This window comes from Somniosus microcephalus, chromosome 3 (assembly GCF_052327205.1).
Source record: "Somniosus microcephalus isolate GS21.2 chromosome 3, FLI_Smic_1.0, whole genome shotgun sequence".
NCBI classification, from domain to species: domain Eukaryota; kingdom Metazoa; phylum Chordata; class Chondrichthyes; order Squaliformes; family Somniosidae; genus Somniosus; species Somniosus microcephalus.
This window is the reverse complement of record NC_140989.1, coordinates 37,968,632-37,994,605: the sequence shown is the minus strand read 5'-3', so window position 1 is coordinate 37,994,605 and position 25,974 is coordinate 37,968,632. Positions and strand designations below refer to the sequence as shown.

The 25,974-nt window shown below is 43.4% G+C and overlaps 1 protein-coding gene across 1 annotated transcript in view; it reads left to right on the top strand.

The window, feature by feature from the left end:
• The window catches only part of ttc27 (tetratricopeptide repeat domain 27), a 237,478-nt gene that overhangs the window by 176,242 nt on the left and 35,262 nt on the right, over nt 1-25,974 (top strand). The window contains exons 15-16 of the mRNA XM_085977359.1: nt 7,385-7,437; nt 8,209-8,374. Coding sequence (XP_085833485.1) covers nt 7,385-7,437; nt 8,209-8,374 — 219 coding nt within the window. The remainder of the gene's footprint in view (nt 1-7,384; nt 7,438-8,208; nt 8,375-25,974) is intronic.

Sequence of the window (25,974 nt, the reverse complement as noted above, 5' to 3'; positions counted from 1 at the left end):
AGGCCAACATACCATTTGCCTTCTTAACCGCCTGCTGCACCTGCATGCTTACCTTCAGCGACTGGTGCACAAGGACACCCAGGTCTCGTTGCACTTCCCCTTCTCCCAATCTATTGCCGTTCAGATAATAATCTGCCTTCCTGTTTTTGCCACCAAAGTGGATAACCTCGCATTTATCCACATTATACTGATCTGCCATGCATCTGCCCAATCACCCAACCTGTCCAAATCATACTGGAGTTTCTCTGCATCCTCCTCACAGCACACACGCTCACCCAGCTTTGTGTCACCTGCAAACTTGGAGATATTACATCTAGTTCCCTCGTCTGGATCATTAATATATATTGTGAATAGCTGGGGTCCTAGCACCGATCCCTGCGGTACCCCACTAGTCACTGCCTGCCACTCAGAAAAAGACCGATTTATTCCAACTCTTTGCTTCCTGTCTGCCAACCAGTTCTCTATCCAAGTCAGTACCTTACCCCCAATCCCATGTGCTTTAACTTTACACGCTAATCTCTTACGCGGGACCTTATCGACAGCCTTCTGAAAGTCCAAATACACCACATCCACTGGCTCTCCCTTATCTATTCTGCCAGTTACATCCTCAAAAAATTCCAGTAGATTAGTCAAGCACGATTTACCTTTTGTAAATCCATGTTGACTTTGTCCGATCCTGTCACTGTTTTCCAAGTGCTCTGCTATTACATGTTTTATAATGGACTCTAGCATTTTCCCCACTACCGATGTCAGGCTTACCGGTCTATAATTCCCCGTTTTCTCTCTACCACCTTTTTTGAATAGTGGGGTAACATTAGCTACCCTCCAATCCATGGGAACTGTTCCAGAGTCTATAGAATTTTGGAAAATGACCAGCAAAATGTATCTGCTATTTCTAGGGCCACTTCCTTAAGTACCCTGGGATGTAGATTATCAGGCCCTGGGGATTTATCGGCCTTCAAGCCCGTCAATTTCCCTAACACCATTTCCCTACAAATACTGATTTCATTCAGTTCCTCCCTCTCATTAGACCCTATGTTCCCCGACATCTCTGGGAGGTTATTTGTGCCCTCCTTTGTGAAGAGAGAACCAAAGTATGTATTTAATTGGTTCCATTTCTTTGTTCCCCATTATAAATTCCCCTGATTCTGACTGCAAGGGACCTACACTTGACTTCACCAATCTTTTTCTCTTCACATATCTATAGAAGATTTTACAGTCAGTTTTTATGTTCCCTGCAAGCTTACTCTCATATTCTATTTTCCCCCTCTTAATTAATCCCTTTGTCCTCCTTTGCTGAATCCTAAACTGCTCCCAATCCTCAGGTTTGCTGCTTTTTCTGGCCAATTTATATGTCCTCTCCTTGGATCTTATGCTATCCCTAATTTCCCTTGTTAGCCACGGTTGAGTCACCTTTCTTGTTTTATTTTTATGCCAAACGGGGTGAACAAATGCTGTAGTTCATCCATGCGATCTTTAAATGTTTGCCATTGCCTATCCACCGTCAACCCTTTAAGTAACGTTCCCCAATCCATCCTACCCAACTCGCGCTTCATACCATCATAGTTTCCTTTATTTAAATTCAGGACCCTAGCCTCTGAGTCAACTACTTCACTCTGCATCTTAATGAAGAATTTGATCATATTATGATCGCTCTGCCCCAAGGGGCCTCGCAGAACAAGATTGCTAATTAATCCTTTCTCATTACATAATACCCAGTCTAAGATGGTTCCTCGACATATTGGTCCAGGAAACCATTCCGTATACAATCCAGGAATTCCTCCTCCACAGTATTGTTACTAATTTGGTTAGCCCAGTCTATATGTAGATTAAAGTCACCCATGATAACTGCTGTGCCCTTATTGCACACGTCTCTAATTTCCCGTTTAATGCCATCCCCAACCTCAGCATTACTGTTTGGGGGTCTGTATACAACTCCCACTAATGTTTTCTGCCCCTTGGTATTTCTCAGCTCTACCCATACAGATTCCACACCATCAGAGCTAATATCCTTCCTTACTATTGTGTTAATCTCCTCTTTAACCAGCAATGTTACCCCACCTCCTTTTCCTTTTTGCCTGTCTTTCCTGAATATTGAATACCCCTGGATGTTGAGTTCCCAGCCTTGGTCACCTTGGAGCCATGTCTCCGTAATCCGAATTATATCAACTGGTTATGTATTAAGCAACATATGTAGATTACCAAGTAGCTACTAGACAGAGTGCAGTGGTCCCCAGTCTTTTAGCGCCAGTGGCTCCCGGAGGATTGACAGAGTGACTAACCGATCACTTGTAATGTTGGCACACATATTTCTCACTGTATTCCACACCATCAGTGGGCAGGGTGTCATTACAACAACAACAACTTGCATTTATATAGCACCTTTCACGTAGTAAAACGTCACATGGCCTAAGAGTATTATAAGACAAAAAAATATATATTTCTGGAGACAAAAGCAAATAAGATTGGCTCCAAGTGGGATTTTCTTTTAAAAGCATGCTTGTTGCATGCATGTGCAATTTCTGATCTGTAGTTCAACAGACATGGCTCTTCAAAGAAGTAGTAGTGGTAATTATTGCAGAGCAGTGGATATGTGGAGCAGGAACCCTGGCAAAACATGTAATACTGTGTTAATTTTTTTTAAATGCTGGATAAACAGCCATTTAGGAATGTGATTGAAGACTATGAAGCTAGGCAGAGATCCGGATGGTCGTATACCCTTGGGAATAGTTTCTGAGCTGCTGTGACAATGGAAATGTTAGGTCATGGCAAACAACCAGTGAGCAATGTCTGGTGTATCTTTTATAGGCTAAGTAGACATACTGCAGTTTTATTCAGCTATCCTGGTGGGGGAGAACCCTTTACAGATCCGTTCTACCGGAGATAGATGGGTTGGATGGAGTGGATTGCACATTGTCTGTACAAGGAGTGGCCAAGGGCCCCCTTGTTGCTCTGTGCTTTCTTACAATAGTGTTCCAATCGGCAATGCTGGATGTGTCTAACTTGCTCTATTTCTGCTGCTTCCCCGCGCTGGGACACGTACACTGACCCTGTTTGTCGAACACAAGTTACTGCCAATGCTTTGTACACAATGGACTTGTACCAGTTTTAAATAATTTGTGTATTATATAAAGAACTGGCTTTAAAAACCTGCCTCCTTCTGTGTATCGTTAAATATTCCTGGTGTTTACCTTGGCAACCTTTGCTGCATTTTAATTATATTTATTTAAGTTTCAACATTAGAGGGAGAGAATAGTGGAATATATTACACAACAAGTTTTGATCCAAACTGGCAGGATATTGAGGTAGAATGTACAGAACTTATCCCACGATCAAGTGTTTGGCCTCCAGTTTGAAAGTGTTTACTGTGACAGATCAGAGGTCTGTCTGGTCTCAAATCACAAAATACTATGTGGGGGAGAGTTCAAAACTAGGGGCCATAAATATAAGATAGTCACCAATAAATCCAATCGGGAATTCAGGAGAAACTTCTTTACCCAGAGACTGGTTAGAATGTGGAACTCGCTACCACAGGGAGTAGTTGAAGTGATTGGGATAGAGGCATTTAAGGGAAAGCTAAGTATGTACATGAGGGAGAAAGGAATGCAGAGAGGATGTTTCCCCTCGTGGGGAAATCTAGAACTCGGGGGCATAGTTTCAGAATAAAGGGTCGCCCTTTTAGAACTGAGCTGAGGAGGAATTTCTTCTCTCAAAGGGTCGTAAATCTGTGGAATTCTCTGCCCCAGAGAGCTGTGGAGGCTGGGTCATTAAATACATTTAAGGTGGAGAGCGACAGATTTTTGCAAGATATGGGAGTGAAGGGTTATGGGGGAGAGGGCGGGGAAGTGGCTTTGAGCCCAAGATCATCCATGATCTTATTGAATGGCAGAGCAGGCTCGAGGGGCCAAGTGGCCTATTCCTGCTCCTATTTCTTATGTTCTTATGAATAGAAGGTTTGGTCCATAGGGTTTGTTGAAATAGGGTGCAAGGAGGCTCGTGTGGAGCATAAAAACACTATCACTGGGCTGAATGGCTTGTCTCTGTGTAATTCCATGTAACTATAATTTTGTAATAGTTATGGAATTTTGGCAGCTGGCCATCTGCTGACCACTTCAATACTTTAATTTGATTACTACTTCTTAAAAGTAGCACTTCTGCGTGTACCTGGAATACACATTGGGCCTGAATTTGCGATTGGCGGCGTCCCGCGGGCGGATGCCTCCGATCATCAAAAAAACTACGCATTTACCTGGTGGTCCGGGAGATGCGGAGGCTTGCGATCCTGGGCCTCTCCTGGTAGAAATGCGCAGAGGCCCATGTATCCCAGGGGCGCAGGCGGTTCGCAAGCACCCCTGGAATCACGTGGGCCGACCCAACCAATGAAAAAAGGGAATCCCCATTCATACTTATGGGGATTCTGTACATACGGAACTGTCATAAGTATGAATGGGGATGACTTAAAAATAAACGAACACATGAAATGAATAAAAAAATTACACATATAACATTAATTAAAATGGCATTTAATTAAATACTTTAAACAAATGTAATTTTTTGAAAAAAACATTTATATGTTTTAACGGAGGCTAAATGTAAACTTACCTTATTGGACAGGGTTTTTAATGTATAAGTGAGTGATAAAATTTTATTTTTCTATTTTTTAAAACTTTTATGCTGGTAAAAGCAGGCTTTACGCCCCTTTTCCTGGGGATGCAGAGGTCTTGACAGATTGCAAGTGCCGGGTTTCAGCGCATGCGCGCCGCATGCCTACACCCGGAACGTGCGCGGCCCCTGCGGGCTCGTACGCACCCGTAGGGGCCGCAAAATACGGCCCATTATTTATCCTATGTATTGAAGTCACTTCAAAGGGCTGGTGACCTGCCCAGGTGGTTGGCCATCAAGGACACACAGATGGCAGAAACACACTATTGCCATTGCTGGGCTGCAGGAAGGAGTCCGAGGTTTTCTACCTCTCTATTTGGGATGAAGGGATTGGCGGCAGTGTCCTGTTTATCAGGCACTCGGTTCGCCTTTGTCCTGAAGCAGGTGTATGGCTGGAGACAGGTTTTTATGAGACCGGCCTATTGTCTTTGCCCCCCCCCCCCCCCCCCCACTGTGATTCAAAACTGTATTTAATTGTGAGATACCTTCTTCATATTCCTTTCTCTCTGTTTGAACTTTAAACTATAAACTGGGTATAGCTGTGGCTCAATGTCACGACTTCTTTAAGCGCCTTGGGCCATTTTACTGCACTAAAGGCGCTATACAAATGCACGGTGGTGTTGTTTAATTTCCGTTTTACCACAACAGCAACAATTTGCATTTATATAGCGCCGTTAACGTGGTAAAACTTCCCAAAGCGCTTCACAGGAGCATTAGCAAACAAAATTTGACACCGAGCCACATAAGGAGATATTAGTGCAGCTTGGTCAAAGAGGTAGGCTTTAAGGAGCGTTTTAAAGGAGCAAAGCGAGGTAGAGAGGCGGAGAGCTTTAGGGAGGGAATTGGCAGCTGAAGGCACGGCCGCCAGTGGTGGAGCGATTAATATTGGAGATGCTCAAGAGGCCAGAATTGGAGGAGCACAGATATCTCGAAGGGTTGTAGGGCTGGAGGAGATTACAGAGATCGGATGGGGTGAGGCCATGGAGGGATTTGGAAACGAGGATGATAATACCAGGCAGTTGAACAATTTCACTTGCAAACTTTTCCTCGCCGACGGGCACCCCAAGTTACAAGAATTCTTGAAGTTTTGAGAGCCTTATTATTTGGAAATTAATTTAAAGTACTTGTTAGAAATCAAGTATTCTTTTACACTAATCTAGTAAAATCTACTGGCTTTGCTGTAGCTTCTGTTTAATTTTAACTGAATAACTAATTTGTGGTTTGCCGCCTGAGATATATACAGTCTATCACAGTGTTGTTTATCCGTCTCATGGAGAGGTCTGGTCTTATTGTTTAATAGAGTATATATTTATGGTAAAAAGGTTTATTGTTCCCTGGCACAGGTTACTTTGCACACAAGGTCATGAGTTGGTTTGTAGGAAGTGAGGGTTGCCCGTGGAAATGGTGCCTTTGTGTTGGGTCTGAGAGAAGGTATCTGGAGAATGTCTGGATTGTAACAATTTACTGTATTTTGCAAAACCAAAGTATGGGAAATCATATCATTTAATTCTGCATTATTTCCTCTGCAGTTTATATGCAAAATAATGATGCTGGTTCTGTTTAGATTTATACGAAAATAGGATTGACGTAAGAAAACTACTAGGCACTTGGTCTAAGCATTAAACAAAGCTTTAATCAACTGTTTTACAACATGGAGGTCTAGTTGTGTCCTTCACTAGTTCCTGTTAAGAATGTCCTGCGCAAGCTGGGCCCGTGCCCGAGTATTAAGACTCTCCCTGGACAGCGCCACCCGTAGGCCGTTCAGTATTATTTCATAAGTCTTTCTTTCATGAATGACTGATTCATGTCAAGGATCATTTATTTATAATCATTTTAATTATACATCAAGATATTGCAAATGGAGAACTGGGTGGAGGACATCGTCAAATCTGGAATTTCAATCTGGGTGAACATGGTATATAGCTCTCACCCACTTCTGCTCCTGTAAGAGTCATTGGTTATATGATTTGCATAGTGTTTATTCAGTTCCTAATCACCACAGATCCACAGAACAAATTGCCAACCTTACTTTGGTCAGACAGATCTGGAAAACGTCACACCCGTTTAGTAAGTGTTGCTGCTCTGAGGCGGAGACACATTGTTGGGCAGAGTAGAGGGAGCTTTACTGAGCGAGCGTTCCGTGCTCTAGAAGTGGTCGGTGCAGACAGTGGGCACCAAAAATAAGAGAACACCCCAAGTACTGACATTCCTCACCGTGACAAACATGAAATTGGAAATCATGTGAACAATTACAGAAAAAGATTGAGTGGAATGGAATATTATATGCCCCATGTGGTACAAGTTTGAACTAAAACATTCAGTTAACTTGCAGGAAACGCCAACTTTTAAACCATTTCATGTTTCCAGCTTTTCCATTATAATGAAGTACAGTTGATTTTGAAAACTGCGGCTGCTAGGGAACCAACAAAAGTTTAAAAATCATAATGACCTAAGCACCAGATGTAATACGGTCTTGCAACATGCTTCCAGCTTCTGTTATTCTTGGTGTAAGTTAATTTTGGCTCAAATTTAATGCTGTAGCAGCTGACCCCACCTTTAATCTGAACAATTAGGGCTATACTAATGATGTGTTAACTGTTAACAGATCCATTGACACATCCGTTTCTGTTAAATAGTCTCATTGGGCAGATATGTAACCAGTGCCCCTATCTGATGTCCAGTTGAAGGTGTGGATTCATTCTACTTGTTTCTGTTCTTTTAGAATGCAGAAGCTTGGAACAATCTATCAACGGCATATATCCGATTAAAGGAAAAGTAAGTCATTGGCATGCTTCCTGTTATTGTGAGACCCAACAATAACAATTTGACCAATAAAGGAATCATTAACATTTTCATAAGTTTTATACTTAATGTAGAATCACTTTTGAGTCTTTCTGACTTTATTTAAGTGCATGTACTGAAACAAATATAATTCTAACAGGATTGTCTGTAATAAGTAGGCCTTCCCTGACAACGCCAGGCTTAGATACATGAATTTGCTTTGGAAACGCTTTGTTATAAGTACATACATAACATTGTCTAAATTGACTGACCTTTGTTCCTTGTGTCTTTTCCACAATATTGATTGAACACAGTACAAATATATTGTATGCCATTGAGTGTCATAGCCATAAGCCATTGACCTAAGGTTTACAGAAAGAATTAAGAAGTGTTGTACTGATTGCCCTACTGAAACCCGAGGGGCAGTCCTGGTAGCACAAATCTAAATCAATATTTGTGTTACTGTATCCTCGGACCATATTTACTTTAAAGAAGGGGAAGATTTTCTACCCCCGCAGAATAAGAAAGTCTTCCTTTGTGGTGTTAGCTGGCGATGGTCTCCAGGCTGTTGCCTGTGGATGTCGCTCACGGAATCAAGACCTGGTGCCTGTTGATCTCCATTAGCAGGCATCAGTGAAAGCTATGTTCTCTCACTTCATCACTCTGGTCAGTTACATTCAGTGATTCCGTGCAAGGGTATGTTGTAGAAGAGCCATAATATCAAGGAGGTGTGACTAATTTGTTGCATAATTCTGCCTTACATAGAAGTAAAGCCCTGCGATCACTCCAGGAAGCCATTAAATGTAACTATGAGCATTGGCAGATCTGGGAGAACTACATTCTTACCTGCATAGATGTTGGCGAGTTCAACGACGCCATTAAGGCATACCATCGACTCATGGATTTAAAAGACAAGTACAAGGATGTCCAGGTGAGTCCTCCTTGTCTTGAATTGTGTCTGCATTTTGCTTTCTGTTCTTTTGGTCTACAGCTTGAATACGTCCCATTGAACGATAAAGCGAGGGGGTGTTTAAGTTACAGGTCAGTGGTTGCTCTGTGCATGGTCTGATTTGCTCCTTGAACTCTAAGCAATGTTTCCTTTGACTATATATTTTTTTTAAAGGCTTTCACTGCCAAATAACACACTCCTGCATGAAAATAGCAAATGTTTCCAAGCTGAAATTTAAGCTCGAAAAGAAAGAAAGAAAGACTTGCATTTCTATAGCACCGGACGTCTCAAAATGCTTTACAGCCAATGAAGTACATTTGAAGTGGAGTCACTGTTGTAATCACAGAATCCCCACAGTGCAGATAGAGGCCATTTCGGCCCATCGAGCCTGCACATATCCCACCCGATCCCCGTAACCCCACGTATTTAATCCCCTAACACTAAGGGTCAATTTATCATAGCCAAATCAACCTAACCCGCACATCTTTGGACTGTGGGAGGAAACCGGAGCACCCGGAGGAAACCCACGCAGACACAGGGAGAATGTGCAAACTCCACACAGACAGTCGCCCGAGGCCAGATTTGAACCCGGGTCCCTGGCGCTGTGAGGCAACAGTGCTAACCACTATGCCACGTGGCAGCCAATTTGCGCACAGCAAGGTCCCACAAACAGCAATGTGATAATGACCCTAGAAATAGTAGATGCATTGCTGGTCGTCTTCCAAAATTCTATAGACTCTGGAACAGTTCCCATGGGTTGGAGGGTAGCTAATGTTACCCCACTGTTCAAAAAAGGTGGTAGAGAGAAAACGGGGAATTATAGACCGGTAAGCCTGACATCGGTAGTGGAGAAAATGCTAGAGTCCATTATAAAACATGTAATAGCAGAGCACTTGGAAAACAGTGACAGGATCGGACAAAGTCAACATGGATTTACAAAAGGTAAATCGTGCTTGACTAATCTACTGGAATTTTTTGAGGATGTAACTGGTAGAATTGATAAGGGAGAACCAGTGGATGTGGTGTATTTGGACTTTCAGAAGACTTTCGATAAGGTCCCGCATAAGAGATTAGCGTGTAAAGTTAAAGCACATGGGATTGGGGGCAAGGTACTGACTTGAATAGAGAACTGATTGGCAGACAGGAAGCAAAGAGTTGGAATAAACGGGTCTTTTTCCGAGTGGCAGGCAGTGACTAGTGGAGTACCATCGGGATCGGTCCTAGGACCCTAGCTATTCACAATATATATTAATGATCTAGACGAGGGAACTAGATGTAATATCTCCAAGTTTGCAGACGACACAAAGCTGGGTGGGCGTGTGTGCTGTGAGGAGGATGCCGAGAAACTCCAGTATGATTTGGACAGGTTGGGTGATTGGGCAGATGCATGGCAGATGCAGTATAATGTGGATAAATGTGAGGTTATCCACTTTTGGTGGCAAAAACAGGAAGGCAGATTATTATCTGAACGGCAATAGATTGGGAGAAGGGGAAGTGCAACGAGACCTGGGTGTCCTTGTGCACCAGTCGCTGAAGGTAAGCATGCAGGTGCAGCAGGCGGTTAAGAAGGCAAATGGTATGTTGGCCTTCGTAGCGAGAGGGTTTGAGTAAAGGAACAAGGATGTCTTGCTGCAGTTGTACAGGGCCTTGGTGAGACCACACCTTGAGCATTCTGTGCAGTTTTGGTCGCCTTATCTGAGGAAGGATGTTCTTGCCATGGAGGGAGTGCAGTGAAGATTCACCAGACTGATACCTGGGATGGCAGGAATGACGTATGAGGAGAGATTGGGTCGATTGAGCTTATACTCGCTGGAGTTTAGAAGAATGAGAGGGGATCTCATTGAAACTTATAAAATTCTAACAGGACTAGACAGACTAGATGCAGGAAGGATGTTCCCGATGGCAGGGGAGTCCAGAACCAGGGGTCACAGTCTAAGGATAAGGGGTAAGCCATTTAGGACAGAGATGAGGAGGAATTTCTTCACCCAGAGAGTGGTGAACCTGTGGAATTCTCTACCACACAAGGCAGTTGAGGTCAATTCATTAAATATATTCAAGAAGGAGTTAGATATATTTCTTAAGGCCAAAGGGATCAAGGGATATGGGGAGAGAGCAGGGACAGGGTACTGAGTTTGGATGATCAGCCATGATCTCATTGAATGGCGGAGCAGGCTCGAGGGGCCGAATGGCCTACTCCTGCTGCTATCTTCTATGTTTCTATGACCTGATAATCTGTTTTTGTTATGTTGGTTGAGGGATAAATATTGGCCAGGACACCGGGGATAACTCCTTCAAAATAGTGGTCATGGGATCTTTTACGTCCACCTGAGAGAGCAGATGGGGCCTCGGTTTAACGTCTCATCCAAAAGACCACGCCTCCAGCAGTGCAGCACCCCCTCAGCACTGCACTGGAGTGTCAGCCTAGCTTTATGAGCTCAAGTCCCTGGAGTGGGACTTGAACCCACGACCTTCTGACTCAGAGGTGAGAGTGCTACCAACTGAGCCACAGCTGAATCTTGGGGGTCGATTTTCATAAAACTGTCGGGAAGGAGGCGGGACTACAACTTTCGGGTTTTAGTCCCGCCTACATCGATGTTCGGCCAACCCACGCGATTTTCACTTGATTGACCTTGTTGAGCCCACCCAGCGGGCTCAGCAGGCCAATTAAGGGCCACCCGGCAACAGGTCACGTCACAGACTGAAATTTCATCTGTCAAGAGGTCTTGGCAGATGAAATATCAGTGTTTCACAGCTGTTTGACGCTGTCAAACACTGACAGTCTGACTTCTAACCTGAGTCCTTCTACACAGACTCAGTTAGAACTCTCACCGGCAATGAAAGCTGAAGGCTGTCACTTTTGACAGCTCACAGCCATTTTGCTTTCAGTGCCAGCTGAGTGATGGACTCCCGAAACCTAGAGGAAGAAAGGCTGTTAAGGTAAGTACAGGTAATTTAAACTTCTTTACACACTTTAGACACACCAAACACACTTACCTTTGCACTCATGCACCCATCACTCACCTGAACACCGACATCGCGACCCCTCCAAGTCCTTCAACCCGACGGCCCGCCTGCTCTAACCTGGCGTGGTTTGGAGCCATTGGGAATCCCACCCGACACCCCTCAAAATAGGGATTAGGCTAAAAACTGCTTGTTAACTACCTGTTAACAGGCAGTTAATTGGCACTAATCCCTTCCCGCCTCGGGTCGGCGGGTCCCAATGTGGGGCGGGTACCCGCCTCCCCTGAAACTTACGTGGAGGCGGGTTTTGGGCAGGATGGTGTCGGGACCCCCGAAATCGGGATCCCCCACACGCCTGAAACCCCGCCTGACGGCCCCAGGAAAATCAACCCCTTGATGTGTGTTTAACTGACAGTTGAGAACAAGAAACTGGTATAAATGTTACCGACACTAGGAAGCTGTCACCCACCAAGTGTTTATTCAGTAGCGGAATTCCCTCTGGATAACAATGGTGTGTGTCTACACCAAGGAGAAATGCTTTCTGTTGACTGGAGAATTAATCCATAGATGTTTTCTCAGGTACTGAGTAAATAAGGAAATTATATCTGTTGTGCTTTGTGAAGCGGCAAAACGCAGAAACCGCAAGTTTAGGACCTGAATGTATTTAATTGTCTTTTTAAATCTCTTGTGAGAGTGGGATAATAATAGTGTGGGCTATGAGGTAAACAGTGGCTGAGTCACATTATTGATGCAGCTTCTCTGTAAAGGAGCTGATACTACTTCAGCTTTTCACAGTTACTGGTGCTTTCTGCACTTTTTACACGTACATCCTTGAATGTTTCTTTAAAGTCTGGGAGTACTGAAGTTCCCAAAGCATCTGCAAAACGTTTCACTGTAAATGTCTCGCTGTGACTGACTGCTATGGGGTAAAAATCAAAGAAACACGAGAACTTATAAAATGTCTTAGCCTACTTTTAAATGAAACAGCAAAGAAAAGATGGGCGTTTATTTAGCCCCTTATCACGTTTCTCAGGAATGTCTCCGTGTTTCATGCAACTAGTTACTTTGAAGTGCAGTGGACTGTTGTTACCTAGGCAAATGAAACAGCTATTTTTTGCAGAGTGACTGCAGTCATCCAAGGGTTAATGCATGTTGCGCTAGGGAGCCTGCTCATAAACTAACTTGGCTATAAAGAGGCACTTCAGGCTGCTTTGTAATGTCTGATACTTTGTGATTGTGAGCTACACCCAGAAGCTGTTACTTGTAATACTTCACCCATTTTGCTGCACTTTTGTTTGAGCACAGCCTCAATCTACAATCTCCACTTCTATTGTCATTGCTATCTCGGTTTTTTTTGTTGTTTTAAATGATATAAGAGTTTACAACCCTGGGACATTCACTCAACTCAGTATAGCAGAATGGAGAAAGTGGGCAGTACTGTGGGGTTAGGATGTTGCCCTTTGACCCCCTGGGACCAGGGTTTGACCTTAGACCAAAACCCCATTCTCTTCTCTCTGCCAGGTGTCCTAGAAGTGGAAAAAATATTCCAGTTTGCTTCCCAGTCCTTGACGTCCCTCACCTTGGTTAGCACAAGAAATCCAGTTTATTGAATCAAAATAATAAATTGTTCTCTGGTTGTTATATTTGATCATTGAGACCCAACCGTCTCTTTGTTTTGCTTATAGTTACACACTACTGTAGTTAAAGAAAAGAACTTGCTTTTTTTAATGCTTTCGCACAAATTTATGTTAAATTTGTAAAATGAAATGTGCAGTAGGTGTTAAATAACGAAATGTTGTTGTGAAATAATGTTCTATTTGGGTGCAGCCAGTTAGACTGCAATAGTCTTTTTCAGCCCTGTACATTCTTATACTCCTATTTAACAATAACCAAGACAGGGGGAAGCTCTCCTGTTAGCTTTATCGCACAGAACGTTTTTTCTCGTTGCCGACACAATCAATAAACAACAGAAACACTGAACCAGTCAGAAAGGTCAGTCATGAGCATACAGTGAACCGATTGGAAAGCTCCTGCACAAGACGTCAGGTAGATGGAGAAGGCAGACAAAGAAATGTTCTTTCGATAAAAGTAGAAATGCGGGGAGACATTACCGGAAAAGGTTTATTAAAATAAACACCAAACAATGCGATGTTTTCCATCATTGTTAAGTAGCTGCACCACAGGTGGAATTGCAGCCTCTCTTTCAGATATTGGCCTGAATTTCTCAGAACTCAAATGCATTTTTAGTGCCTTTATTTTATCAACTGATCCTTAAAGTTTCTGAAGTAATGTCTGACTTTTGGGCCAGAGGGTGGGGAGAGGGGGAGCGTAGGTCATGTTTACCTCCGGCTTTGCATGTCTCGAAAATTCCTGGCACAGCGTATATAGAAGCTAGGGATGAGCACAAGTCTGAGCCAGTGCAAGATATCAGCTTAGTTTGGCTCGGCCTGGTTCATCTCTGTTATTTCTTGTTCAATGGCAGGATTCTCCAGTCTGAGTACAAAACAAAATACCCCATTCCCACCACCACCCTACGTAGCCCAGAGAAACCTTCTCACAAATCGCTTATTGTTAACTAAATTCATTTTCGCCGTGCATATTGTTTATTAACGCACCACATTATGCATTCATATAAAGTAGCACATATAGGCAATTGTGCTAACAAGTTAACCAGTGCACTAAAAATAGCGCACACAGAGGAAATTAAGCCCATTAGAGTGATTTCCAGCTCTCCGGCTTGGAACTCAGTTTGATGGGCTGCGAGCAGTTTGAACCCAGGTCAGTTTACTTATGCCTGTGCAAACAAGAAAGAAAAGTCCAGAAGAACGAGAATAGAAGCATCCCTGGCTGCTCTTTAATACAGTATAAAATGTGACTGTGGAAATGTTACATTACAGTTGATGCCTGAATCGGGCAAAACTGATTTGCAGGCACATGTTCCACCGCTGGAACCACATCCCGTTGCGCTGTACGTGCGCTGACTTTTCTTCACCAGTGCCCAAATGCCAGTTCCGTTTTTAATGTCAGCTAGCATTAGAAAGGTTTAAGAATGACATTGTAAAGGTTCCCAGGCAGGCCAAACCGACTCTGGAAGGACCATTTTACGCCAGGGACAGTTGTACAGTACCACAGCTGGTGGTCGCAGGCCATACGCCCTAAATTTGATTTGTGCGATATCACAGTCGAGTTGTCCCACCTGCTTTGCATCCACGTGAAGCCTAAACTTCTTTGAATGTCTTGGCAACAACACACGCTGTGTAGCCTGACTGATCTAGAAATCTCCAATTACTGGGTTAAACTGCCTCCTCTGCTCTTTGTGTCTTCGTGAACTAGCTTTTTCTTCTCGTCGGTATTTCACTGCATTGACCTTTTGTACTGTCCGTCAGCAGTCACAAATGTTGGGCACCATTAATGGAAGTAATGATTTTTGTACTGGCACTTTTACAACATGTTCTCTCTCTGACCTTTGCTTAACCAAACACAGTGTGGACAGAGTAAATACTGGCTGAGAAAGAAATGCTATTGAGTTCTCAAGTATCGGTGTGAGGCACTGGGAGCTGCTGGTGTGAAAACTAAAAGAAGGTACAGGGTAGAGGCAGAAAGCGAAGGATTAAAGGAATAGAGCAAGACCATGTGAACTGAAATATCTTTATTTGAAGAATTTATCCTTGATGTTGTAGAAAGATGAATATATATTATAAATTTACCCACGGCACGCTTCAAATTAAGTCAGAGGACCTGCTGTTTTACAAGGATAAGATATGTGAACATTGGTTGGAATGTAGGTGTGTGTCCCTTTAAGCCTGGAAGATGTAACTTATTTATCTTTGGTCCCTTCCAGAAGTTAGGAAGTGGGAAAAATGACCCAATCAGGTGTGGTAGAATAAATCTGCCTATCTTGCGGTAAATTTGGACTGATCATAATAAATAATGACTGAAAGCTGTTACAGGAACTTACAATTGCAGGAAGTTACCATTGTAGGCAAAGCTTTTCATTTATTATCTAGATACATGTGAAAAAAAACACAGCATGCCTGCGCACATTTTCTGTCTCATACTCCGGCATCACATTGTCTGTGTTACACTTAGTATTGGCAAATTTTATGCAAATTAACTTATTCTGTAGTGATGACTCCAGCAGGAGACTGGCAGAAGCTCTGGGTAATGGCAGACTTGATTTCACCAGGTCTCCACCGTGCCCAGAGGTTTCTGATTTGACTTATCGGCGGTGGTTGGGGGTGGGGGGGGTGCAATCCAAGGGCAGGATCTTCTCGTATCATGTGTGTTGACACATACCAGCCACCACAGCGGCGGTTTTAGGTCCCACCAGTGGGCTCGAGGTCACGGAAGTGGTCTTGACTCCCAAAGAAAGCCCTCAATTTGTTTTTTTTTTTGAAAAGCATATCAGCCCCATACTGAGAGGGCCAAGAAGGACATGGTCGAGGTCAAGGAGGACCTGGGCGACCCACCCCCCCCAAACTCAGTGGAGATTGCTAGTTTGCTGAAGTAACGCCATTGCAATCACCACTGCTACTTCGACCGCTAAAGACCAGCACCGGAGGGCTTTCTAGTGTAAATACCTATTGTTATTTCATCTTCCTTTTTAATTCCACTGTATTTCTATACTAGGACCACACACTTTAGGGACGGCAAAGAAATTGCCATCCAAGATTCATAAAATACATGAACCGAGGTAAAAAGCCAGGACTAAGTGGCAGCAGATTGATTTTAGCACAAGAAAGAAAGCGAGGCCGGGAAAAAAAGGACAAATTCTGCTGCCTAATCTTGCAACCTTTTATACGGTTGCTAACCACATGTATGAAACCAAAGAGAAACTAGACGTTCACTCTAAATATTTGCTATGAAGATACATTTTTTGTGAGTGTAGTTTTGCCAGCTTAGATAATTCAAAATGTATTCCTGTTTATATCTTTCAGTAATTTGCTGGCGGATATAAATAAACAGACAAACAAATGAGGTTGAAATTCCCACAGAAATCAACAAGCAAAATGAATTCTTAACTCTCCATTGGCCGCTCTGCTCCCGATCCACTGCTCGGCTCGCTGCGGGCTATTCTAATCAGTTTTCCAGCAAATTGTGGCGTAAATTCGGCACTGGCGGATCAAGGAGCCCCTAACTAATGGGGTTCAGCACCAATGTCGCCATTGCTGCGAATTCCGGGCCACATGTACAACAGTCTTTATGGAACAAAAAAGAGAGAAAAAGCCAGTTACTCCATGCTGGGTGCATCTAACCTGGAGCCGGAAGCATTTTCCAATCTCAGTCCTTCTCAAATAATTAAACTCCAATTGACCTGAGGTTCATTTTCCTTAAAAAAAAAACAAGTAGTCTTTGTGCCCTTAAAGAGACACAGATCCTCCTTCTCAACATGTATTGTGCATTCCATGTTACAACACTCCTCTTATAAAGCAGCAATGGAATGGGAGATGGATGGTTTAAAAAAGATCATAATTCCAAGTAGCAATGTATTTCGTGTCACCTGCTGTAATATATTTTACACTAGTACCTTTACAAAATGCTAATGCTAATCCTTTGGAGTCTGGATAAATGTAAATTTGTCCCAGCCATAAAATTCCATTGCACCGTTATCTAGAAATATCTAATCCAAAGTAGAGCATTCCAAGGTAAATTAGCTTTCCATTTATGCTATTTCTGTGTTCAGTAAGTGGAGAGGCAAAAACGTATACATCCCTCATACAATTAATGCCTAAGTGTGAATATCTGGAAACATTGGTACATCTATCCTTTACCTAATCAAAAGACAGGTGATGGTTGTTCTTTGTAGAAAGTTGCATCGCCTGGCTTTGATTGTTAGTATCTGGTAGTGGTCTCTGTAATCCGCACACAGCTGGAAGATCAAAGGACCAATTCACTCCAACAGCATGTATTGTCCTTGGAAATTCTGATTATTAAAAGGAAGAAAGTGTGGAAGAAACAAAGTAAAGTATTTTTTCTGTGTCTTGTGAATGCTGAATGCCCTCTGCAACTTTCAGAATGCAGCACATACACATATTCTGACTTAACTCCTTTTGCAAAGAAGTGATACATAAAAGGTTGACATTTTGGGCATTGTTTATTATGAATTTTGAGGAATGCACTGAGCTGCACCAGGGGTTGCTAAGGTGTGGATCTGTACTAACCTTTCCCCAGAGACCAAACTCCTGATCTTGGTTTGAGCTGATGGAGGGCTGGGGGTTGCTGAGTGGAGGTGAGGCGCTCCCCACATAAAATGGAAGCGAGGAAAAATCAGAGAGAGAGAGTTCACCCCAGGTAGAGAAAGAGAGTGTCACACCCAGGCCACTGTTGTTTACCTCCTAGCAACTAGCTGAGGAATGGCAGTGGCAGAGTCCTTGGAGCAAGTTGTCTGCCCTCTGTCTCAGTCAGAATATGGCTTCTTGATCAACATAGTTAGTTTGCTGATGGTTTAAATTTGTCTTGGCTTGGAAATGGAATGTCAGGGTGACCTTAAATGGTGTTGAAAGAAAATAACTTGTGAAGAAAAAATGTGTTAAGTCCTAGGATAGAAATGTCACAGTTTTTTAAATATATATATATATATTTTTCTCTCTCAATAACTCAAAGCCCTCTGTTCCCTAATAAAACCTGCATATTTGCACTATAGCCATTGGCCCATAATTGCATACTGTTAAAGCTACTTTAGATTGGATTCAGGGAATCTGGCATCAGCAAGCCAGGTCTTGGCATTTACTCTGCTAAATCTGGATCCCTTCTCCCTTCGGCAGAATTGTAGACCCAATTTTTCGTGGGTCTGTGAATCTAACGCCAAGATAAGGGTCTTGGATTTAGCAGTGTAAATGGTGAGGAGCCAGAATCTAAATTAAAGCAGCACCTACATAAAAGCAGCTTTAGATTACACAACACAGGCATCAGTGCATAATTAGGTATGAAGGCCCTTTAAGAGAACACTCCACAAGTTTAAAGTTCAGATCGTATTATTTCTTCAGTCTGTGCTTTTACTTTATATTCCTGTTTCCATAATAATCAAATGAGACTTGTAATTCGGTATTCTTTTGAAACCAGAGAATGGCTCTAGTGTTTGATTCTTAAAAAGATTCTATTCAGTTGAGTCCATCACGTTTCCTATATTGCGTTTACTAATTCAGGACTGCGGAAGCATTTAAGCACCACAGTGTTTGAATTTTTAATTTTATCTTTTTCTTTCAAAATTAAAAAATACCCTTGTCTTTCCCCCGCCCCCCCCCCAACCTCCCAAACCTCAGGTGACGAGATGTTGAGCACCATTTCCCTAATTTGAGAGGGTGAGCAGGTAGGTAGGCAGGCAACCTGCTGCCGGGCCGGTGACGGTGCTGCCCAGAGCAGGCTACTGGGAGATGTGCTAGAGTGGCCTGAGGGCGACTCGCCGTCTTGTAGGGAAGCAGCTCGCCACCACGCAGCACGTAGCTGAGACGATGGCCTCGATTTTGTCAATGGAGGCGGGTTGGGAGCGGGTCAGGTGGTTTCCAGGTTCCAGTCCCACCCCCCTGCTGCATCCGGCCCACGGACGTGATTTTCCCTTGATTGACCTTGTTAAGCCCGCCCTGCGGGCTTGCCGGCCAATTAAGAGGAAGCCGGTCAGATGACATAATTTGATGACGCGTCATCTGCCGGTTTTCTTAAAGGGACCATGCACAATTTTTTTTTTGACAGCTGATTTTTCAGTGTTTGAGAGTGCTGCAAACACTGACAATCACTGTACAAAGATGAGCTCTTGCACCCAGGCTCTCCAATGACTCCCTCCATAGGCTAGAACAGATGGCAGCTGCAGGTGAGGTAACAGAAGCGATCTGTCACTGGTGAGAGGTTCTCCCAATGAGGTGGCACTAGACATGGATTTCAAAACTTGTTACCTAAAGAAATGTGTGAATGCATTAAAAATGAATTTCCCAACATATTCCTGCCTCTGAAACTCACCAGTGAAACATTGGATCCTTCACACCACTTCTGCAACTGTCATCAATGCAGAAAGATTACAGCAGTATCACAACACGCCACACTTACTGGCGTGGTGTCCAGATGTCGGGAAACCCGAGGCAGAAGCGGCAAAATTTAAAAAATAACCTGTCAACTACTCTCAACTACCTGTTAACAGGCAGTTAATTGGCTTTAATCCTCTTCCCACCACTAGGTGTCGGGTTCATGCGCAAATCGGGGACCCGTCGCTTGGGAAAATTGTTTGGAGGCGGGTTGACGGCGGGATCAGAACCCGCCGTCAATCAAAACGATTTTAACCTTTGACCCGCCTCCGAACCCGCCCCCTCAGTGCCGATAAAATCGCGGCCGATGAATTTACTATGGGGCAAGGGAGGATCATGAGGTCAAGTTCCTCCGATGTTGTACCAATACATTGTGACATGATGCCCTGCCCTGCAACACCTTGATTTAAATGTCTTACCCATGTTTTAAGGCAAATGATTTTGGCTTGGCATGCCATCCCATAACAATCCCTCAAACTTCTACACTGACTGACTGCCCAAATACCTCAATTTTGCATAAACAGTTCCTCGGGCTGATTTCTGAGAATAACAAATCATTGGCTCCAGCTACGTTCTACACATCTTCTAACTCTTTGCAGTTTGGAGCATTGCAGTCTTGGAGAGTATATTTCCAAACATTGTTTTGTGCAATAAAAAAGATTCATTACTTTGCAAGCTGTCCAGCCCTCAAAAGGGAATTCAGACTTGATACTCAGCATAGACAATCTACTTTACACATGACCGAGGTATTCAGTGAAATGGACAAGATGTAATATAAAGGGGCTGTGAATTATAGGAAGCATTCAGCCTGCAAACAAGTATGTTTATCACAAACTCCTTACTCTACTGACTGTATATCCATTTCATCCCTGCACCAATAAATCGAAATGGGCTTCAGAGTTCAGGTTTTCAGTTTGTCCGATGGCTTCGCTCCGATGCTCCAGATCTTTGTCTATGGTCTTACATTATGAGACAATGTCATCACTTGCTAACAGCCGAGAAGCTACAATAAAATACTTCAGATGTTTTAACTTTCTTCTTTCACTGTATGGACTTGATATAAATTCTTGTGATAATCTAAAACAAAGGGCAATCCGACTGCCACTCAGGTGAGGGAGGGTGAACAGACAGTTTAGATTCGACTACTTTAAGCAGAGGGTGGTAACATGTGGAACAGACGGCCCGGGGAGACAATAAAGGTCGATAATGTCGGCGAATTCAAGACTGAACTGGAAACAGTGATGGGTCTGTGCCATCCAGGGGTCTCTGGTATTTTTCACATTTTAGGGCTGGCAGATGGGCCACAATGGGCTCTTCTGGTCCAGCACATTTCTGCGTTCCTAATTTGTGTATTTGCGATAGCTGACCTATTCCGTTAACTTTCACCCATTCTGCACATGCAGTCCAGCTTTAGTAGCTAGGTGAGATTGAGCAGGCCTGGAAAGTTGGACCGGCACACAGGAGCTAGGATTTAATGAGCTCACTTGATGTTGGAAGTTAAAACAAATCACTGCAATAATTACTTTATTACTCCAGGACAAAGCAAGTCTGTTTAATTGGCACCCCATCCACCGGCTTAAACACCCACTCCCTCCACCAGTGGTGCACCGTGGCTGCAGTGTGTACCGTCTACAGAATGCACTGCAGCAATTCGCCAAGGCTTCTTCGGCAGCACCTCCCAAACCCGCGACCTCCACCGCCTAGAAGAACAAGGGCAGCAGGTGCATGGGAACACCAACCCCTTGAGTTCCCCTGCAGGTCGCACACCATCCTGATTTGGGCATATATCGCTGATCCTTCATCGTTGCTGAGTCAAAATCCTGGAATTTCCCACCTAACATCACTGTGGGAGTACTTCACCACATGACCAGCAGCGGTTCATGAAAAAGGCCCACCATCACCTTCTCAAGGGCAACTAGAGATGGGCAATAAATGCTGTCTTTGCCAGCGACGCCCACATACCGAGAATGAATTTTTAAAAACTATGTGGATTATGTATTCATTCTCTTGTATAATGGGATGGCTTCAGAGCAAATGCACTGCACGCTAAAAGATGAATGGACACAGTTTTGTTTTCCGAAGGCAGTGACATACTGTGAGCTGCTGTGGTTCTTTGACACCTTACCCAGGTATCTGTTCTTCCTGTGTGAGTGTAGATGTCATCCTCCATAACATTGTTGGATTTTTCAACATTGTTATCTTTCAATGGGTGTGTCACAATCAAGTACCTGAAAAATTTGGTTAACTTTAACACCCTTTTGTCTTTTTCTGTGTAATTCTGTTTTTTTTTAATTGAAACCATAAGAAACCTTGGTTAGACCACACTTGGAGTACTGTGCACAGTTCTGGTCTCCATATATCTTGGTTAGACCACACTTGGAGTACTGTGTGCCGTTCTGGTTCCATATACCTTGGTTAGACCACACTTGGAGTACTGTGTGCCGTTCTGGTTCCATATACCTTGGTTAGACCACTCTTGGAGTACTGTGCACAGTTCTGGTCTCCATATATCTTGGTTAGACCACACTTGGAGTACTGTGTGCCGTTCTGGTTCCATATATCTTGGTTAGACCACACTTGGAGTACTGTGTGCCGTTCTGGTTCCATATACCTTGGTTAGACCACTCTTGGAGTACTGTGCACAGTTCTGGTCTCCATATATCTTGGTTAGACCACACTTGGAGTACTGTGTGCCGTTCTGGTTCCATATACCTTGGTTAGACCACACTTGGAGTACTGTGTGCCGTTCTGGTTCCATATACCTTGGTTAGACCACACTTGGAGTACTGTGTGCCGTTCTGGTCTCCAAACACCTTGGTTAGACCACACTTAAGAATAGAAAGATGTGTTGAAAGGCTGAGATGAGGTAAATGGAATGGGAGGAGACTCATGTGGAGTATAAACACCAGCACAGACTGGTTGGGTCGAATGGCCTATTTCTGTGCTGTATATTCTATGTAAGTTTACACAACTTAATGAATGAAGCTAGTACCAGGAGAAGTGTCTTCCATTGATACAGCACCTTATTATGTCTCTCAAACATCTCAAGACGCTGTCAATTTAGAGATACAGCGACTCTTGTTATCTATCAAATGTGCCAGCCATTTTTCTCTCTGCCAGATGAATGACCAGTTGATCTGTTTTTGGCTGTGTTGGTTGAGAGAGGAATATTGGCCAAGAAACATGATCCAACTAACACTCTTCAAATTGGGCTATGGGATATTCAACATCCATTTGAACTAATGGGGCCTCGGTTTAACAGTTTAATTTTCATGTAAATAGCGGCATCTTCAACAATGTAGCACTGTCCCGAGTGGCAGCCTGCTCATGGCCTCAAATTTTGGAGCGTGGCTTGAACCCCTAACCCTCTGACTCAGAAGCAAGAGTGCTACCAACTGAGCTAAGCTGACACTTTTTTTTAGCAGATTGGCAAAGCTGGGTTAAACATGTCCATTTGAAGCTGGATCGCCCTCAATCAATGACTGCACCTCTACTGCTGGTCAGCTTCAGCACACAATACACTCAGTAACTTCTCCAAGTTAGTCCTCCCCCTCCCCCTCCCCAATCCCTTCAATCAATGCTTAAAAACATAGACAGGGACATAAATTAAAGGTGTTGATCATCACTTATTGTAACTGTAAAATGGGTCTGGGTGGTGGTACACTCTCCAAGTTCATTAATATAACTTGTAGTGTGCAAGATCCTCATTCTGATCATTCAAGAAAGGTTTATGTTTGTACAATTCATTTTAGCCTAATTCAACACAGATAATGGGCAGGGCAGAGGACGAGGTGTCTGAGGCAGTCAGGTGGATTGTCTTGATCTCTGAAAATGGAAGAAATAGAGAATGGAGGCTGAAAAGGTGGTTTGCACTCTTGAACAAGAGAATTATCCAAAATAACAACAGGAAACGCTGGAAAAACTCAGCAGGCCAGGGCAGCATCTGTGGAGAGAGAAACAGAGTTAACGTTTCAGCTCGAAGACCTTTCGTCAGCACTGGAAAAAAGCAGGAAATGGAAAGCAAGATTGGGGGCTGGGAAAAGGGGGAGGGGATGAAGGAACAAAAGGGAAGGTCAGTGATAGGATAGAAAGCAGGAGAGATTGAGAGACATTGAGAGATATTCAAGGCAAGGGGAGGTGGTAATGGGACAGGTTAAGGAACAAAGGATGGCTCGAGGTGAGGTGTGAATTACGCTGGCAAAATGAAGGACAGCTGAAGGGAGGGAAGAAAAAAAAATTATCCATACATTCCAGGATAATCCTGGAGTAATGGGAGCATTGGGATGTAAAGAGAGGGGCAGGATATTGCTTTAGATGATCAAGGCTTATAAGCAGGGCCAGTCTTGATTGGTGGCTTTTTTGAGAGCTTTTTTAAACAACGTTTGTTAGTTTTTCTGGGTTGGCATGTACATTTTAGAGTGACGTTGAATGACGGAGCAGTTTGCTGTGAGTAAGTACACCAGTTTCACAAGAAACCTAAAATACAAAGCTGGCATCAGTGAAAGTGACGGTGGAGCTGCTAGAGTGTCATTAAAAACCCAATCGGCTCACTAATGTCCTTTAGTGAAGGAAAACTTACCGCCCTTACCCGGCCTGGCCTATACGTGACTCCAGTCCCACACCAACGTGGTTGACCCTGAACATCCCTCTGAAGTGGCCTTGCAAGCCATTTAGTTGCATAGGGATGGACAATAAATGACAGCCTTGCCATCACCGCCTAAATCCCAAGAACGAATTTTAAAAAAAGTCTTCAGTTCCAATCTCGCAACAGATGTGTTTGTGACCTGAATACATGTGATATTTTAACCTCTTATATTGGCTTCCATTAGCAGCTACAGTGGATCTGTTGTGCATCTGTTGTGTATTTGTGGAGATGAAAATGTTTGCAGTTTTGATGCACCCCGTATGTTTCACCGTCCAGTTTATTTTGCTCTCGGCTGTCCGGTGGCGCAGACCTTGTTGCAGAAACCTGCTGCTCCGCAGCGCGGCTGGACATGAATTCGCGCCTGCGGTTTCCCAACTGGTGAGAAGCCGGATTTTAAAAGCCAGGTTGCTGTTGTGGGTTGGGGGGGTGAAATAAAAGCAAGATACTTCCTGTCAGGGAGTGAGAGGAATTAATAATCAGCGCACGCCAATCTTCTGCCAGTTGGCTCCCCAGTACCATTGGCTTGCCAGTTTTGGAGAAGAATGTACGGCACTGAGAGGGACCTAAAAGGGGAAAAGTATTCCGAAACCATGCTTCAGCTCAAGATAATACTTGTATTATTCTTCCATGTCATTTGTTAAAATACCTTGGTACTCGTCTGTTGATTGTTTGCTTGCGATCGCTAAGAAGCTGAAAAGCACAGTAATAGTGTGTGGCAGCAGCAGTTTGACTATTTGCTTTATTGGCTCAGACACAAGTTTGTAAAAGTCTTGCCTGATCGCAGACAATGACTAAACTGTGATTCGTTTAGTTAAAAGTCCATTATAAAGGCAGTAAAAAGCTTTGAGGCTTTCTATTTAAGATTTCGAGGTTTTTTTTTATCATGACTAATTTGTGAGCTGTACAGGAAAGTTGATAAATTGCCATTATCTTGTAGGGATGTTTTAATAGCTTCTGCCAGCAAAGTGGATTAAATAAAAAAAGGAATACTATATGGTGCAGTGTGGTAGCATGCTGTCCTTTCAGCTCGGGAAACTGGGGCCTGGAGCGCAGCCCAGACTGGTGGATTAAAGTTTCCTTTCTTTGCTGGCTATAAATGTCCTTGGGGAAATTAGTTTCGGCAGTCTCAACCCAGTTCCTAATGGGCACCAGTTAACAGCACAAAATTGCTTCTAATTAGGCACTAATTGACATTAAATTGGCAATTCCACTTAGAAGCTATAAGGACGGCCGGTGTGGGAAATGGAAATGTCACATTGTTGCAGTAGGGCATGCTTTTCTGAAGCTTGGGTTTTGGCAATGCAGAGCATAGGTTTCAAAATTGCAGTCCCCATGTCAGCAGATTAACATCAGTCATCAGCTCCTATATTTGTTGACTTTCGAGCGCGTCACTACTGTACTGCACCTGTTTGTTAATACAGCCCCCACCACTTAAAATGGGCAATCGCTTACATCGACCAAAAAAAGTGATTGCCATTATCTCCATTTGCATTAACGTCAATCTCAAAGTTGTCGGTTACAGCGTCTTAAGTGCTCCATTTATTTCGGGGCGAGAGAGCTGTGCTTACTCATTAGTTTGCGCCTCATTAAGGTGCACTGAACGTTAAAATAACATGACCATCCCCATTAAATTGGCAATTCCACTTAGAAGCTGTCGCCTTTTCTGCATAATTAGCACATTGCGAGGTCAGCTACGTGCTGTTTCTTTAATTACATTGTATACTAACAAAAACTTAACAGCAGCTTTCGAGCCAAAGTACGTAGAAAGATCTGGCAGTTGATGCACCATCATTCGAGACCTTAAACGTCCTTCCGTTTCAAAGTTTTGCTTGTATATGTCGAATTTTACCTACTCATACCTGAAGTAGTTCATGATCTTAAATAATGGTATTGCTAATTTATTGGTTTTCCTCCTAATAATCCTATTAGATCTATATGAGGGAGCGCTGATCTCTGACCGA